Source organism: Phaethon aethereus (assembly GCF_964289735.1).
Source record: "Phaethon aethereus genome assembly, chromosome: Z".
NCBI classification, from domain to species: Eukaryota; Metazoa; Chordata; class Aves; order Phaethontiformes; family Phaethontidae; genus Phaethon; species Phaethon aethereus.
This window is the reverse complement of record NC_138577.1, coordinates 48,317,532-48,334,576: the sequence shown is the minus strand read 5'-3', so window position 1 is coordinate 48,334,576 and position 17,045 is coordinate 48,317,532. Positions and strand designations below refer to the sequence as shown.

General features: G+C 39.6%; 1 protein-coding gene across 1 annotated transcript in view; it reads left to right on the top strand.

Annotated features, from left to right (window-relative positions):
- The window catches only part of CDC14B (cell division cycle 14B), a gene marked incomplete at both ends in the record, with an annotated part of 46,701 nt that overhangs the window by 6,099 nt on the left and 23,557 nt on the right, over nucleotides 1-17,045 (top strand). The window contains 4 exons of the mRNA XM_082013799.1: nucleotides 1,744-1,837; nucleotides 2,776-2,851; nucleotides 4,642-4,734; nucleotides 15,441-15,517. Coding sequence (XP_081869925.1) covers nucleotides 1,744-1,837; nucleotides 2,776-2,851; nucleotides 4,642-4,734; nucleotides 15,441-15,517 — 340 coding nt within the window. The remainder of the gene's footprint in view (nucleotides 1-1,743; nucleotides 1,838-2,775; nucleotides 2,852-4,641; nucleotides 4,735-15,440; nucleotides 15,518-17,045) is intronic.

Below are 17,045 nucleotides of genomic sequence, written 5' to 3'. Positions count from 1 at the left end.
AATCCACCCTGACATGGCACAGTGGGTAATGCAGTGCCACGCTTGCTTCACCACACACGTTTCCCTTTGTGGGCCAGTTCAGTTGCTTCTTAAAAATGCACAGCATTGCTCTAAATTTTATCCTTTGGCTGGATTTCAGGAGATGGTTTGATAAATGCTGGGAGGTACAGAAGTTCCTAAGCAGGTAATCCACTTCCCAACTAGTACTGCAGCTTCTGTGCCTACCAGATTATTATTATTAAAAATTATTATTAGAAATTAAATAAGCAAGTTTGGTGCCTTGCTTCGCTGGGAGAGTAAGGAAGTAGGTGCCTGACTTGCTCAGGAGTTACTGCACATCCCACCGGTTGCACCTGACCTGCAAATGTTTAAGCCACACCATTGACATCTGGCCGCTCTTCTGCTGAAATGTGCTAATGTGCCCATTTTGGTGGTGGTATCTGCCTCCACCCCCCAAGATACTGCTGTTGCGTAGGAGAGTACTGAGCATGTGAGTGTTGAAACAGAGACCTGGGGACTCCCTTCATGGAGTACTTTACTGTGTATTTTCAAGGTGCAAGTAATGATATCTAAGTGCTAGTCATGGAGGATTTTGTTTTGAAGCATAAAGAGTTTTTTTTTTTCCTGCTCTCTGGAAAAGGAGATAACAGTTTTTTCTTTATCGGAAATTATGCTTTGAAATTATACATTTATATGCAGGTGATCTGTTTTGATGTTTAAGTAATATATCTGTTCCAGGCAACTAGTTTGCAAAAAAAAAAAAAATTTCTTTTTAGGTTTGAATTTTAATCCGTGTATTTTATAAAGGTATTTTTTCAGCGGGAGGAAGAAAAGTATTGCTGTGGTGCTGCAAGGACTCAATTTTTATTGACCAATTACCGCAAGCACAGCAATTTACAGCAGCAGCATTGTCGGCGTTTAAAGTTCACTTGGGCTACAGCTCCCCCAGCCATAAAAATAATTTATATCTTATCTGAATACCGCAGGCGGTTTTTTCCCCTCAGCTTAACAGAGGAAGCCGGGGCAAGCACAAGGTGCCTCCTGCCTGCATGGACGCAGGCGTTGGAGGGGCAGCCGGGATGGCGATGATGGCGATGATGGCGATGATGGCGATGGCGATGATGGCGATGGCGATGATGGGGGTGGCGATGGCGATGATGGGGATGGTGATGGGGATGTCCAGGAACTGCTGCGGGTAGCGGTGGGCTGCCGCCTCGCCCCCTCGCATCCCTCCGGCATCTGTCGCCTGCAGGCTTTAATTGCACACTGCTGCTGTCTAAATCATCATTTTAGAGAAAGATGGGAAGTGCCTGTGTTTTGGCGGAGGCTTGCTTCGCCGTTTAGTTTAACGTAGGTGCTATGAAGCGCTGAGGGATTTGTGGCTTAGTTGGGGGGGGGGTGCATCTTGGTATTCGGAGTGCGACAGGTGGGGTGTCTGCTGCGCGCGTGGGTGCAAGCCAGGCTCCCGCTATATTGCAAAATCATCAAAGAGGTAGCTTTCCTGGGAACACTTCGGTAAAGAACACTAAAGGGCTGCAGATTACAGGAGCGCTGCTGAGCAAGAAGCCTCAATCTTTGTGCACCTTGTTGCTTAACACTGGAGAAATAATAGTATCTAGTTTGGTCATACTTAAAAGAAGATTTAGTTCATTTTAAACCATTTAAAGTTGTTGTGTTGACAGGTAATGCTTCAGACTTTCATCAGAAAAGTTCATAAAAGCTTTAAATTTTCTTGCATTTCAGATCGCCTTTATTTTGCAATTCTCTGCCAAAAACCAAAGAGTGGAGCTGCAGATGCCCATTATTTCTGCATAGATGATGAACTTGTATATGAGAAGTAAGTACAGACTTACTTTTTCCTTTTTTTTACAGAAATAAATTAGTCAGAACAACAGCATTGAGGAACCAGTCCAATTGACATTCTGTTTTTAAATGTAGCTGAGGGAAACATACCATTCCCATTATAGAACCAATTATACGAGTTTGGTCCTCTCAGACTTATCTGCCATGATGACTTACATGTCTTAGAATGGTTTCTTGGCTTCCCGTCAGGATTTCTTAAGCATCTTTTCAAAACATAAGCTTTCATTTTGCTCATTCTTATTAGAAGACACAGGGCCATCATGCGATTATATATAGTCAGAAGTGCGCACTGGTCTGCTGAGCTGAAGGGGGTGTCTTTGGTTGCTCAAGTATTAAGCGGAATGTCTAAACTTCCTAGGATAAGAGAAAAAACTGGCAAAATCAATCCAAGCCTTTATGACCTGACAATGGATATATTATTTCCTCTGTAGTGAACAGTGTATGCCTTTGTATGTGATCTGGAATGCTGCTAATTCTTCAAATATTTTTGACCAAGGGCGTGCTTACTGTTTTTGAAAGTACTAATCAATCTTTATTCTCTGTGTTCACTTTTCTCTAGCAATATTAATTGCCCGCTTTTAAAGTAAAGCTTTTGTGTTGCTCTTAAAATAGACTTTCTAAATTGATGTCACAGTGTGATACAGTAGTGTGAATTTTTCAAACCTGGAATATTCCAATTTGCTTTTGAGTGGTGGTGTGTGGGAAACAAAGAAAAAAGTTTTAGTCCCTGTTTAAAAATGACAAAACTGTTTTCTCCAACAAAATAGTCTGTATGTAAGAAGGGATTCTTGATTTTAGAATGATGCACCTATATCACATAGGTATTGTTACTCCTTGCTTTGTGCATCTTATTAAAAAAAAACCGAAGGCATTTACAGAGGTCATGTACAATTGTTCTCCTTCTCCTACCAGCTTCTATGCAGACTTCGGACCACTCAATCTGGCGATGGTCTACAGATACTGCTGCAAGCTAAATAAGAAATTAAAGGTAACACTTGTGGTTTTTTATTTGATATTCTTAACTTTTTAAAGAAAAAAACCAAATGGGCCAAAAGTTTGGGGAGTTTTTGTTCAGGTGCTTTCCTGGGTTTGTAATCCAGCTAAGTTTTGAATATAGATCCTAAATTGTAGCAAGGTGAGTTTAGGGAGGAGGAGGATTAGGAAGGAAAACCCACTTTTAAGATCCAGAAGATGCACCACTGTGGCAGTAACTAACGTGAAGTTCTTAAAGATCAGTTGCTATATGGGTAGAGACTTCTTCAAATTACAAGCTCCCCTCCTGGAATTTAGTCTTCTTGGCAATCTGCCAGTATTGAATGAACTTGAGGGTGTGATGCAACCCATTTTTATTTGAGATGGTTTTTGTTTGACTTGGGCTTCTCTTCTCGTCCTGCCATGTCTTTGGTAAGAAGCAACATTTGATATTTGATAACATTTATGGCATTGTCCTGGAGGACACTGCCATGCTCCTACCACAGACTATCTTCTCTGAGAGGGACTCAGCAATTTTGGGGATTGGGCTCTTGATAGAGCATAGTGTCTTTAAAACAGAGAGTTCCTGTTTTAATTACCATGAATGACTTCAGGTTAGTTGACCTCTAACAGATGTTGGAGTGTAAAACCTGTTAGGCAGATAAAAAAGCTTATTAGCATTAATGTGAATCACAGTTTGCCTCTTCAAAACTGCTTAGATCTTGAAAGTACCACTGAACTGTGAAAATTGGGAAGTATGGAGAACGTTATATTTTAACAGAGATTTTTTTTGCCATTCCTTGATGTCTGTCACTGGTACTAGTTTGCATAATTCAGACTTGCCTTGTCCCTGTGGAACTACAAGCAGGTTTGCCGGTGACAAGATTCTCTGATTTTTGTTTACAGGATGCTCTGAAGCAACACAAGTCTATATTATAATCCCTTTGAATATCTTGGGTTTGATATTGGAAAGACATGTTAGGATTGCTGAGAATATACCACCAGTAGTGATTTGGGGTTTATTTGTCTTGAGTGCACTGAATAGTATTTGACCAAGTAACATTGCTATTTAAACAGTGACATTTTATGATAGCTTAGCAGTTGATCAAAGTATAAAGTTTCAAGTGCATCAGAATTTGCTTCAAGGGCCAGTAAGGGAACAGTTTTGCTGCCACCACAGTTTTAAGTGTCCTTTCTATTGGCAGTGCCATTCCACCCACTTTCTAAGATAACTGGAGGAACTATATGCCAAGCTGAGGTGAAACTTTGTGATAAAGTTTAGAAATGCATTCAAAATATTTTTATTTTAGATTAGATATTTAATCTAAGCATATATTTTCCAGTGGTTCTGATCCTTAGAAACAACTACTACTTGATTTATCTAGAATCAGGTTTTCTTGAAGAATAAAAAAGTCTAAATTCTGTTTTCAACACTGTTGTGACTTTAACATGCCTGTGACGTTTTTGAGAATGCCACTTTGTATTTACTTCCCATAAATGCTTATCTCTTACATAGGGCTCGAAGTCAGAAAGAGTAAATGCGTTCAAGGAGAAAAAGAGAGATTACTGTAATTTGTATCAAAAATTATTTAGACTGGATACTGGGAAAAATACTGGGACAATCTAGGTAGGGATGCGATAGAGTCTTCCAAAGCTTTTGAGGGACTACTCTACAGTATACGTGGTCCTCTGAATACAGGTGGCTGAAAGTAGGTGAACAGACTCTTGCATTCCTCTTAATTTTATAAAAGAAGGCATGAAAAGTCTAAAATGCAAAATCATAATCTTGTTCATTTCTTGTTACAGTCATTTTCATTGATGAGGAAGAAAATAATTCATTATACTGGCTTTGATCAGAAAAAACAAGCAAATGCTGCATTCCTTATAGGCTCCTACGCAGTAAGTATTAACATTTTTACATTACATCAGCTTACTAAGTGAATTTATTTTTTCATGTTCAATTTTTAAAACAGCAAGATAAAAACAATTCTTTTCTCTTGAATAATTTTCCTACCAATGTATTTTATAGTAAGGTACCACATACTAAGACAGTTTTTAAAGTCTAGTATTTATGTGAATGGGGTTATATGTTTTTTCCTCTCTACTGCAATCTGTGCTCCTTAAGAAATAAGAGCACCATCGAAAAAGCAGTCTTTATGAATATTTTCATTTAGAAAAAGTGACTGCTTCTTGATGTTTTTCTTCTCCCACATGCACATACTCTCTTTTTTCTTTTTTAAAATAGAAAAATAGTATCTTGCATGAAGTACAGTATATAATTTCCCATTGCATGCACATTTTAATATACCTTTTCTTCCCCAGCTGTTTCTTTTTTAATGTAAGGTGATCTCTTCTGTTAACCTAGGAGAAGGAGTGAGATCATGTGGTAGTTTTAGATAAAGCCTGGGAATATACAAGGTGGCTGAAAAGGTACTGAGGCAGGTCCCTGACTGCAGAGGGGGAAGTGACTGGCTTTACATCACAACTGCATCTACAGAATCAGTGTTTGGTACACAAAAGCGCAGTCAAGGAATAAAATGCTGAATGCTCAGAATGAAAAATGTGATGTTCTGTATTCATATTCTGCTTTGACTTGCAACACACCTTGACTGTAATCATCTCTCTTGTTTACTGAGTAATGAAATGAAGTAAGAACCTGTGCATTCTTTGATGTTGGAGATTTGAGGGGTCAGAGTTCATGTAGCCTTAGGTCATTCCTATTTATTAGCTGCAAGGCTGTACAGTACTTGCTGTGATGCTGGCAGTCTCCTTGCTGCCTCTACATCATGCAGGAGGTCCATTTCCTGCTCCCCAGGGTTTCTCTGTTGTCTGTTTTCTACAGTACTTACTACAAATTAAGAACTAGATTACAAAATGTTTTACTCTTGGTATTTGAAACACAGACGATTAGGAGGGTTGATGTTGACCTTTGCATTCTTAAACCATGTGGAAATTGGCAACATGAGTTACTAAACTTATTAGCAGTTAAGTTGTTATGTTGACAAAACAGCTGCAGCTTTTAGGAAAACTACATCTTCCTAGTGACGTGATCATAACAGAGGCCCAGAAAGTGAGAAGGGACTGGCTTCAGTTATCAGCAGTTATTTGGGAGGAAGTGAGTTTTGTTTTTCCCTCTGAATATGTGTAGTAGTATTGTGCAGCACAGTAGCTGACATTTTGAGCAGAATCCACGGCATGGAAAATTAACTAATGGCAAAACAATCTGATACAAAGATACTGTGGTTGACTGTGTAAAAGTATACAAAAAACCTAACACAAATCTTATTTCTGATCATCCAGTAGTCCTGCCATGTTGCAATAACAATATGCAGTTGCAGGGGCATGCTTAGACAGACTTGAATAAAGCTGTAAGATTAATATGTACGGATTATAAGAGTCCAAAACAGGGTAATTAAAAATGGAGGCTGTTGGACAAAGCAGTAGACAGTTTTTGCTTCAGAGAACCGCAGTGAAGGGGCTGAGAGTTGCAGAGTGCAAGAAGGGATGCTAACACAGATCCAGCTGAAGTGTGACACGAGGTGTGAAGTATGACTGACTAGCTGGTGCATGTGGGGAGGCTACTTTGCAGACAGCTGGCACGTGGCAGAAAGAGACTAGTCAACATCATCGGTAATTTTCAGAGTTCAGCGACTTGTGCTTAGGTTATTGCGTTGTTCAGGTTGAATATTTTGGTGGCTTCCCTTAAGACCCATGGCAAAGTGAAGCACTATGTGAGTATCAGTCACTGCCTCGAATGGGGGGATGTCTGTCTCACAAGTCCTAGATGGTGAGGTAGCTCTAGCTAGATGCTGGTTGTCTTTTGAGTGCAACAGACTTTGGCTTTGGTGCTGCATTTTCTATAAAGTAGTGTACAGTTTCTGCCCAGATAGCTGTGGGAGGGATTCCACAGAAGGAAGATCACAGAAGAAAGACCGTGCCCCTGAGGCTTACTTTTTTCCCTGGTGCCCTTTGATGATCTTTCATGAAGAGGCAGGCTTAATTACAGCACTCACTGCTGAAGTGTTCAGACGTACACATCCCACATTTCTGCTTTCTGCAGGGAGAGTTGGATTGTTCTTTGTGGGGCGAGTGATCATTCAGAATGCATGATAAATATATGTCCGTAAGCATATTTCCTCATTGAAAGCAAACACATTGAGGCTTGCTTTATTTTAAACATATGAAGTAGGCTTAAGCATCTACCTACTTCTTCAGAACGCTTTGTTTTTTGGTGAAGAAGGACCCATGCAGCTATTGGTCAAAACTTTAAGAAGCGTCTCTGTAATTTTAGTTAATCAGACCGTATCCTGTTGGTAATCATCTTTGCTGTTTGAATTGAGTATCATCATTTAATTTCTGATCCCTTACAGTGTAAGTGGTAGGTTGCCACCATATTTTGTTTTCCATGGGTTGAATATGTTTTCTTGTTTTATTTTGTTTTTTTAACTTCATGGTGTGTTCCCATTTCAACAGTTTACCTTAGGTTGAGAAAATGTCTGGCCATGCATCAGGTTGGAGGAGTTCAGGTGGGGAGAGCAAGGAAGTAGAAAGGGAAAGTAGCCTTTGCAGAATTAGTCATGAAAATAGTGCTTGTCTGCATGTGCTCTAAGGCCTTTGATAATTTCAATGTAGTTTTGGGTGCAGGCTGCTCTGTAGATGGAGGTGCTTTAAGTTACTTGTTCGGAGTAACGGGCTGCGAGGTTTTCAGGAACAGCACAGACACAGTAAGTGTGTGTGCTTTCTGTTTTGTTCTCTTTTTTTTTTTTTTTTTTTTACACACGGTCACATTTTAACAGATAACTACATTAAACTATAATGTACCGTATATAGCTAGTTCTCCTCTGGAGCTTCTTTGTCCTCATAAACATTCAGTATTTTTATACTAGCAACTTCTGAGCCTGTCAATTTTAACAGCTTGTTGACCTTGCATTTGTATTCTTAAACAGAATTTTATTTAAATTCCGCTTGAAGGAATTGGGATATAGTAGCATGATTTATCATTCAACATCTTTTGTTTAAATATATATGTGTGTGTATATGTATCATGTGGGGATATGCTCATTTTGACTACTAATGAAAGTCTTCATTAACTGTGGTGAAGTGTAAGGGCGGCTGTTAGCGTTCTGGTTTACAGGCAAAGTCTGTTCCCAGTCCTTTCTTCACAGTTGGTGTGTTTTCATGTTCCCCCCCTTCATCTAACTTGTTTGTCTTTCCTCTTCAGTGGAGATACTTTCTGAACTCTCCAGGATACACACTTCTCTCTGCCCTCTCCCACCTCTGCCGCTTCCTTCCAGGTGTACTTTGATGTGACAGCACAGCCTAACTCGAGCGACAGGGCTTTCCAGTATAACGTGGCCTTAAAAGTGAAGAACAAAGTGTTCAAATACGTTGTTATATATGTTAGTTTAGAATAAAATACGAATTTTTAAAGTAAATCTTAACAGTTTACTTCTTAATCCCTTTTTGTTCATCTTCCATCTGTTTTAATTCTGTGTTTTGTTTCATTTTTACAGATGATAGACTGCATAATGGGAATAGCACTCTTCCGTGTAGATTAGCATGAATTTGGCATGTTCGGCTGCACAAAGGGTAGCCAGAATTCGGTGTGTTGGGGCTGAATGTTTACACTTTATGTGGGCGGAGGGGGTGAGGGGAAAGAAGGGATTGCGGGGGGAAGCCCGTTGTTCTTCACCTTGTAAAGAAAAATTGCTTTTCCTTGGAAGCTGTCGGCACTGTTCAGGCCTTACCACTCTACCCAAGCGGCAGTGATCTTCTCTACAGTGGCTTCTCTTGATTTTCACCAGGACTTGGCTGTGGGTGAGGAAAGTCTGCTTCTTCCATCATTGCTCCTTCTATATTAAGAAAGAAAATGTACCCCCCGTGCCCTGTCCACCCAATTCCCAAGCTCCCCCCTCTCCCCTTGGGTGCATTAACGTAGTAACAGTGTTTTTTTCCTCAGGCCTGGCACTAATTATGTACTTGGAGGGTGACCCTCCAAGGGTACCGCCCCATGAACTGCTGTAATTCAGGTCATCTTCTCCAGGACTCATCTCTGTACTTTGTCTATTTTCTCATCTTCTTTCTTCAGGGTAAGCAGCGTTTCCTTCATCTGTTCTGATCCATAGTACTGGGGTTTTTTTTTTCCTTTTCGATCCGTTAGTGTCCTTCCTAGCTGTGATCCTAATGCTGGGTAGGAGCTGGAGGGTGCAGAAGCACTTAGCACCCGTCTGTGTGATGTTGAACTGCTCGGTTCTTGCCATGTTCTCTGGCTGAGCCATGGGAAGGCAGGCAGACCTGTTTGTTGGGTGGTCCTGGGTGGCCCAGGCAGAGAGGTGGTAAATGGGTAAGTGCCACAGCGCTCAAATTACGGGTGGGTAAACCATGTTTACCCTCAGCTGTGTTTTGGTGAGGGGTGCTTGTGCCTTACAGGTGGGTGGCAGAGATGAGGTGGGCAAAGATGGCCTTTTATTTAAGCAAAAGTCACCTCGAGTCAATTTTGGCTTTCTCTGTGTTTGTGTCCTCTGAAAAGCTTCCTTCTCTGAACCCTGTTTGAGAAATCGCGATTAGCCTTCGCGAGGGCAGCTTTTCCTGCTGTTTGTACTAGGTTCTTCCTCACGATGTTCTTACCAGAGTGCTTGCCTCCGTAGGAGAAGAAGGGTTGCTCTTTGGGGGTTCCTCGCTGTCGTACTAGCGCGCGTTCTCAGCTGTTGTGAAGTACTGATGTGCCCAGCCCGGTCAGTTCCCAGCTAATAGGGTTTTCCGTACCTTCTCTCCGCTGTTTAAAAGGTAATTGGAGGCTTCTTGCTTTTGTTCATGATGAACAAAGAGGGTTGCCAGAGGAAGGCAGTTATTCCCTCTCTGCCACTTTTATCCACTTAATGACTGCATTTCTGCTAATGAAGGGACTGTTGGCCGCATTGTGCATTTCTCCAGTGCACCACAAATCCATACAGGAAGCTTTTTATTCTAATCTATTTCTGTTTTAATTTTGCTGTATTTAACCTTTTCTTCTAAGAAATATTACTAAAAAAATCAGTGTAATTAACTGACTAGTGTATGCAGTGGAGGTTTTATGAAATAAAATATTTAATACTTTTAAGTTATAGTAACATTGCGAATGTGTATGAACTTAGATTTGAGTCTGGTCACACACAGTAGTTACTTGTATTTGTTCAGAATGGGTGGGTTGTGATTATTTGCAGTTTACAGCAGTTCAGGCTATTTTGGGTGAGTGACATTTTTGGAACATAGTTGTATCACATGAAATTTGCTTGTACACAGTTTAAAATGAATCGTCTCATTATTTTATTGCTTTTAAGTCAGTATGGTTGGTAAAATGTGTGATTTAGCAACCTTAAGTAGATTTTGCAGTTAAGGGTGAGCAGGTAGATAAACTTTATTACACTAAGCACACCATAGACATGAATTTAAAGTGCTCTTTACAGATTTGAGTTGATATAGTTTCTAACAGTATTTAATTTTCCTGAAAAAGCAACGTGTCACAGATGATTACTATCAAACATGTTTTGTCTTGCATGCAGTATTACTATTTCACTTGGCAGTGCCATGTATTGAAGATTAAGATGCCTTTTTCAACCAGAGCCTCCTTTCCTTTTCTACCAGGAATACTTTTCATCCTGTTGTGAATACCGTTTTCATGGTTGTAACGCTAATCTAGGAAACCTTTGTTTAAAAAATAGGGCTGCTTTGAAAACACTGATGTGAATCAGACAATTACATGGCTTACTAAAAGAACTCTCATTCTGTGGTTGATTTTAAATGCTCATAAATAAAGACTGGGTCGCCTTGTACTGCAAGCCCTTCTGTTTCATTCAGTGAACATTATAGCGGCTGTTTAACCACACAGCTATGCTGGCAGGAGCAGTGCTTGAGTGCACCTTTCCCAGTACTCAACGCTTGGATGGTTCTTGACCATTCACAGAGCTGCCTGCAGTCCGTTAATTAGAAACAGATGTCCTAAATGAAAAGGATGATTAGAGCAATGTTAATGGTTCAACTGCTAATTGCAAATTTTGGGCTGGATTTTGAAGTTCAGTACGATTTTTTTTTGTATGCATAATGCAAATTTCTAAATTGTTGGTACACAGGTGATTACACAGTGTGATAAGAAGGTATGTTATTTTGGCTCGAAAGATATCTGTTGCATACAGGAACAATTTTTCTGGAAGATACTTAAGTAAAAGGTTTGTAAAGGATTTTAAGAGTTTTTTTCATGTGTATTTTTGTGTGTGTATGTAGATGTGTGTGTACACCCATCTGCACATGCATATGATTGTAGGAATATTCTAAAACCAATGCAACTGTCCTTGTGGATGATTTTTTTCTAGGTCTGCTGAATTTTCTAAGTTTTTTTTTAAAAACTGCCTTTTTTTTTTTTTTTTTTTTTTTTTGAGTATTTGCCTGACCTGCAGGAAAGGAGCCCCTTGGGAAATCAGTGTAAAATTCTAATAGACTTTTCTCCATTTTTATATACAAGAATGGGCAAAAACTATCCCAGAAAATGCCTGCTTCCACTAAATAACAGTTAATAACATTGCTGGAAATGTATTTTATTATTTTTCCTCTTTTTAATAGTACTTCATGTTGGCTACTTTATTGTCATTAACTTAGAATTATAGAATTGTAAAATCATCTAGATTGGAGAAGACCTTTAAGATCATCAAGTCCAACTGTAACTCTAACACTGTGAAGTCCACCACTAAACGATGTCACTAAGTGCCACATCTACTGATCTTTGAAACGTAAGCTTTTTAAGCATAAGAAAACAACTTTATTTGTGAAACTTTCTGTCATCTTAGGAAGCACAGGAGAAACATATATATATATGTATATATATATATATATATATATATATATATATACGTATAATCAGCAGCTGGACAAACTGGTTTCAGCTGTTGTATATTTCGATTTCTGGAGGTTATGTGTTTCCCATTTCCCCTCCTTCCCTCAGTACATACCTCGTGAATTGCCAAATATATCCATTCTCTTCCTTTCTGAAACTTCAGTTCTGCTTATTGCCTTAGGAAGTCCTCCTCTCAACACTTCTGTCTACTCTCTGATCACTTTTACTTTTTGCCTCTCATTTACTGGCTTTCTTTAGTCCTTTGTTACCCATATCGTTCCAAAGAAATTACTCATCTTTAAGGCTTTAGTGACCACCTTCTGGTCAGAAACAGTATTACATGCAGCTATATATACATATGGTTACATATATATATACACACACACATATATATATATATATAACTATATTACAGTTTCAGTTTCTGTGAGGAGTATGTTTTTGAAGTGAATCTTTCCTTAAACCCTGCTCGCTGCATTTTGGTTCACTTCACGGAGCAGTCTACGAGCAACCACAACTGGTAACGGGTGTTCAGTCCACAGGACCAGAATAGGACTAGCTGTTAAGGTTAAAAGCGCTGGAAGTGTATAGTGCAGATATCAGACCTTCAGTGCTGGCTCTCAGCCTACAGATGCGTTTCTGCTGGTGCACGCTACTTCCTAATGCAGATGTGGCCTCTGCCGCCTTGACGTCTCTTGCATCCCTGGGCTTTGCTGCTCCTTCCCTCAACCCTTCAGTCTTACCTGTTTCCATTTCTGGAATTTGGTTCACTCACAACCTGAACCCAAGTTCAGCCTCCATCCAGCCTTGCTTGCATCCAGGATTTCCAGCTGGGTGCTCTCTTATGGCCTCAAGCTGTGACAGAAGCAGATCCTGTCTCCACTTTGACTGTCACAGCTTCTTGTGTTGTGTTACGGTCAGGATACTTTCCTTGTGAACTAAGTATCTGTTCATGGTCTTTCCCATTCTGTGTAGAGACCGAATGCCATTCTTCCCTTTTGAAGCACTCCACACCACTGCACCTGTCCAGATACCCTTATACTAACCTAATTTTTTCTGCAAGCCACTTTTCACTGAGAACACTGTCTGACCATTTCATCAACTGCTGCCTCTGTGACTGTTCACGTGTCCTACCTTGTGTGTGTAGTAGTGTCGCAGCTGCAGTGTGGCAGGATCTCTCTTTATTCAGAAAATTCTGAGAAACCCAATTCTAAGAGCTTCCTTCTTCAGTGAATGTACTGTATATAATTTCGGTTGTACCGGAGGTCCTGCGTATTTTTGCTTAGTAGCTTGTCCACACAGAAGAATGCCATCTTCTTGCAGTGTGCTTTTTGTACATAACTAAACGATGGTAGACGTTGGATTTTAGTGTCAAAATTGGGTTGGCTTTTCTAAGTGTCCTTGTATATAGTGAGCGTTCATACAACTATGTCAAGGGAAGTCCATACCCACATGCATGTGTGTTAAAATGGTGTTACTAGCAACTTCACTGATAATGCACTTTCAGAAGTTGGATATGTGCTTAAGAACTGAAGTGTTTCAGTACTGTAATGTTACTTAAACTAATTTTAATACAACTCAACATTATGGAAAAAACTTGCATCTTGCAGCTGTTACACTTGCAAACAAATGATTCTGCCTTGAAGCTTGTTTTCTTTAAGAAGCTGGTAAAAGCTCAGCCGAGATATGGGAGAAAACCTTGGCCTTTCTGAGCTGCATGCGCTTACAGGATTAGCTAGTATTAGCTGCATTTCTATTTTCCTGTTGTACAAGCAGTTCTCTCTGTGTATTACCCAGCCTTACAGCACTGAATCCCAAGTTTTTTCCAGGTGACTCATTTCTGGCTGCAAACTCTGCTTCTGCTGTTTAATTACCTTCTGCTTGCTAATGCCATTTCATGTCTCCAGTTTGTAAGTTTTTCTGGGGCAAGGCTCTTCTTCGGGTAAGCAAGCGGTGCTAGATTTATGTGGTTGCTAGCAGTGTGTGTTCTCTGTGCTGCAAGATGCAACGTATGACTGTACCAAAGCACACAACTTTAAATTTCTTTAGAACATAACCTTTATGTCCAATGAATATGCCTGCAGAATAGGAAGTGAACTCTGGCATCTGAGGAGCAGCTATTCAATGATATTTTGGTGGCTTTTTAAATCTCTTTTCTACTGCGGGTGTATGTTTGCAAATATAAATGCAGAAGTCACCCCTCCGCAGTGAAAGCACACACACAAACAAAAAACATGCAGTTTTCATTACTTAACTACTTAAACGAGACAGATGTTTTTTCCTTTGTTTTTGCTAATTGCACAGGAAGAATGCTCAGAAAATACTTAACCCAGTAATCCAATCAGAGGAAAAATGAAAGGGGTCAGCTGTTGCTGTGTATGTTTTAGCTCTCTGTTTAGGATAGGTTTCAAGCTGGGTTTGTTTGCAGGTTTTTTTGGCAACATCTGTCCCACCTCCCATTCTCACCTCACAAAAATGTGTGCGTGTGGGGAGAGAGGATGTTGAAGGTACGTTAAGCCATTTGTTCAAACTGGCTTTGCAGCAGCATCAAAGAAATTTGAAAGGCAATGCCGAGTTTTAAAAGAAAAAAATGTCAAAAGCAACAGAAAAAAAAAAAAAGCCACACTTAGATTTTTGGGAGATGCTTAATTAATACTCATTAGGATTCTTAACTTAAAAAACCCCTAGGAAAAAAGGTCATTAATATAAGAGATGTAAATAATTTTACTGAACATTAATGAAAAAAACCCCAACTTTCTGTAGTGTGGTAAAGCTTAGTTAATGCAGTTTTAAAAGAGAAAGTATTAACTTGAAATGACTGAATATTGACCTATTAATAACAGCTTGTTATTAACACTTGTTATCTCCTGGCCGTGCTGGGGATCGTGTTTGATGGTATTGGAAGGCATGACTAGCATAAAAGAGGAGTTTTACAGTATTCTTTAAGGAGACATTAGTGTTAGAGGCTATGCAAGAGGGATCAAGCATGTTGTCGTGGAAGACCATACAGTATTTGTCATGAGTTGGTCACTTGTGAATTCTCTTCCGAGTGTTTTTGACAGTGGAAAGTTTGGTACATAGTGCTTCAAGTACGTTACTTCATTCTGTCTTTAGGATAGGATTTTGCTTCTGAAGCTACGTATTTCTTTTTTTTTTTCCCGTGGCATCTGGATTTGGTTACTGCATACTGCCTCAGCAGTGCAAAGGAGGAAGTACGACATTCGGAATAATGCAAATGTACTGCTGTAGGAAAATCAAAACATACACAAATTACTGTTTTAATCTTGTCTGCTGAATGTACACACTGTTTTGTAGACCAGATAATTCATAGCTTTGCTGATATCTCTGTGGGTTTTCATGATTTGATTTACATCTTAAAAGGTTAATTAAAAAAAAATAAATCTACGAACTGGTCCAGCAAGAGTTGCAGTAGAAGCATGGAAGAATCCAGAGGGACAGAAGCTTTTTCACTGCAGTCTATAATTGAACAACTCCTGCACAAATTTATGAATTTCCTTTAGACATATATATTCCTCTAGGTTCACCAGATTTTATATTGTTTATGTTAGTTTTATTGTTGCACACTTGCATACATTTGTTCTTGATGCTGCTTTTTTCCAGAACTTTTGAGCTCTGTGATAGTGAATTATGCCTTCTGTAGTAAACAAGTGACTTGAAGTTATTAAGATCAACCTTAAAATAATCTTATTTTCTTTTCTATCTTTTTCCACAAAAATAGATAATATACCTGAGAGAATCCCCAGAAGATGTGTACAGGCTTATATTGTCTGGAAGCATTTCCTATCTTCCTTTCAGGTAATATATAACAAGCTGTTAGAACTCTCTGTGCCTTGATATTCTGAAGAAGAATATAGCATTTAGGACTACTAATTTATTTTTTTCCCTGAAGTTTTAGCACGTGCACTTTAAGTGCAGACTGCCGAACAGGGGTGTTAGCAGCTGGCACTGAAGTGTACTGACAGGAGGTGAAGGAGCCAGTGCTGCTTTGTATGCGCTCCCATTGAGCTTTTTGATCTACATTGCTTTTCACTTGGCAGTCTGGTTTTGTGCCAGTTGTTGATAGTTAGACGTATCAAAATATCTGTCGCTCATCACAAATAGCTTGTAATACTTCTATCACTCTGTTTTTCCCGTTTGTCAAATGTATGCAGCAACCTGCAAATACTGTTTTGTGCGTAAAGAATGCTAGGTAACCTCATATAACTTAGTGTAACTTTAAAGTATTTGTTTTTACCAATGAGGAAATGTGTAAAACCATTGGTTCATGGTTGCTTGACCCTGAGGGAATGTAATCCTGGCTGCTTCAGACCACAGACTTCTCTTTGTGGTATATGCTGTGCTGCTTAGCGTAGCAAATGAAGTCGACCTGTCATACAGAGGAACAGCTTCTTATTTTCTTCCAAACAAGAGTTTCTAAAAGTTGGACTAAATTAACGTTCCACTGAGTGCCACAATATGCAGAAATGAACGGCCAAAAAACTTTTTAGGAGGCAATTTTACCGTCCAGATACATTGTTACAGGGTGATTAATTCAGTCCTTGCTTGTGTTTTCTAGCTCTTGTGCCAAGAGATGGGCTTTTGATGGCTTGAATTTCTATTAGTTCCCCCCTGCCACCACCGCAATATAATGGTAGCACCTCTCTTTATTTGCATACTTCCATCATCCCATTTCTTACTTTTAAATTCTGTTTTTATATTCCCAGAAGAATAAAAGTCCTTCTTAGGAAGACTAAGGTTTGTTTCTAAATAACATAAGGTGTATGTGAGTGGTGGAGATAGTAGCTTTTCACTCAGGTCATATGCCCTGCCCAAATTCCCAGACTATCGCTTCACCAGCAGTACTGAAAGAAATCCAGAGATGTATTATATATAATACTTACTGACTTCTGAATGCATGTCCCGCCTCTGGGATAAAGATAAAAGTCTGCTGAAGTGTCTGGAAACTTTACCAATTTCTTGGGTTTTCCAGTGCAACTAAACCTGGTGCAAGTAGAGGAATTCAGATTATGCTAACGATCAACTGAGATGTTGGTCTGGGCTCTGTTCCTTTAAGGTCTTCCTCATCTTTGCAAAAAACAGTACCTTCCCAATAGAATAATAAAAAGTCTCTCAGGTAGTTGCTACTTAGGTCATTATCAACACAAAAACTTCTGTTAGCAGGGTGCAAAGAATTTCTTTTTTCACTTACAGAATCACAGAATCTCAGTGAGGTTGGAAGAGACCTCTGGAGGTCATCTGGTCCAACATTCCTGCTCAAGCAGGGCCACCTAGAGCCAGTTTCCCAGAACCACATCCAAATGGCCTTTGAGTGTCTCCAAGGATG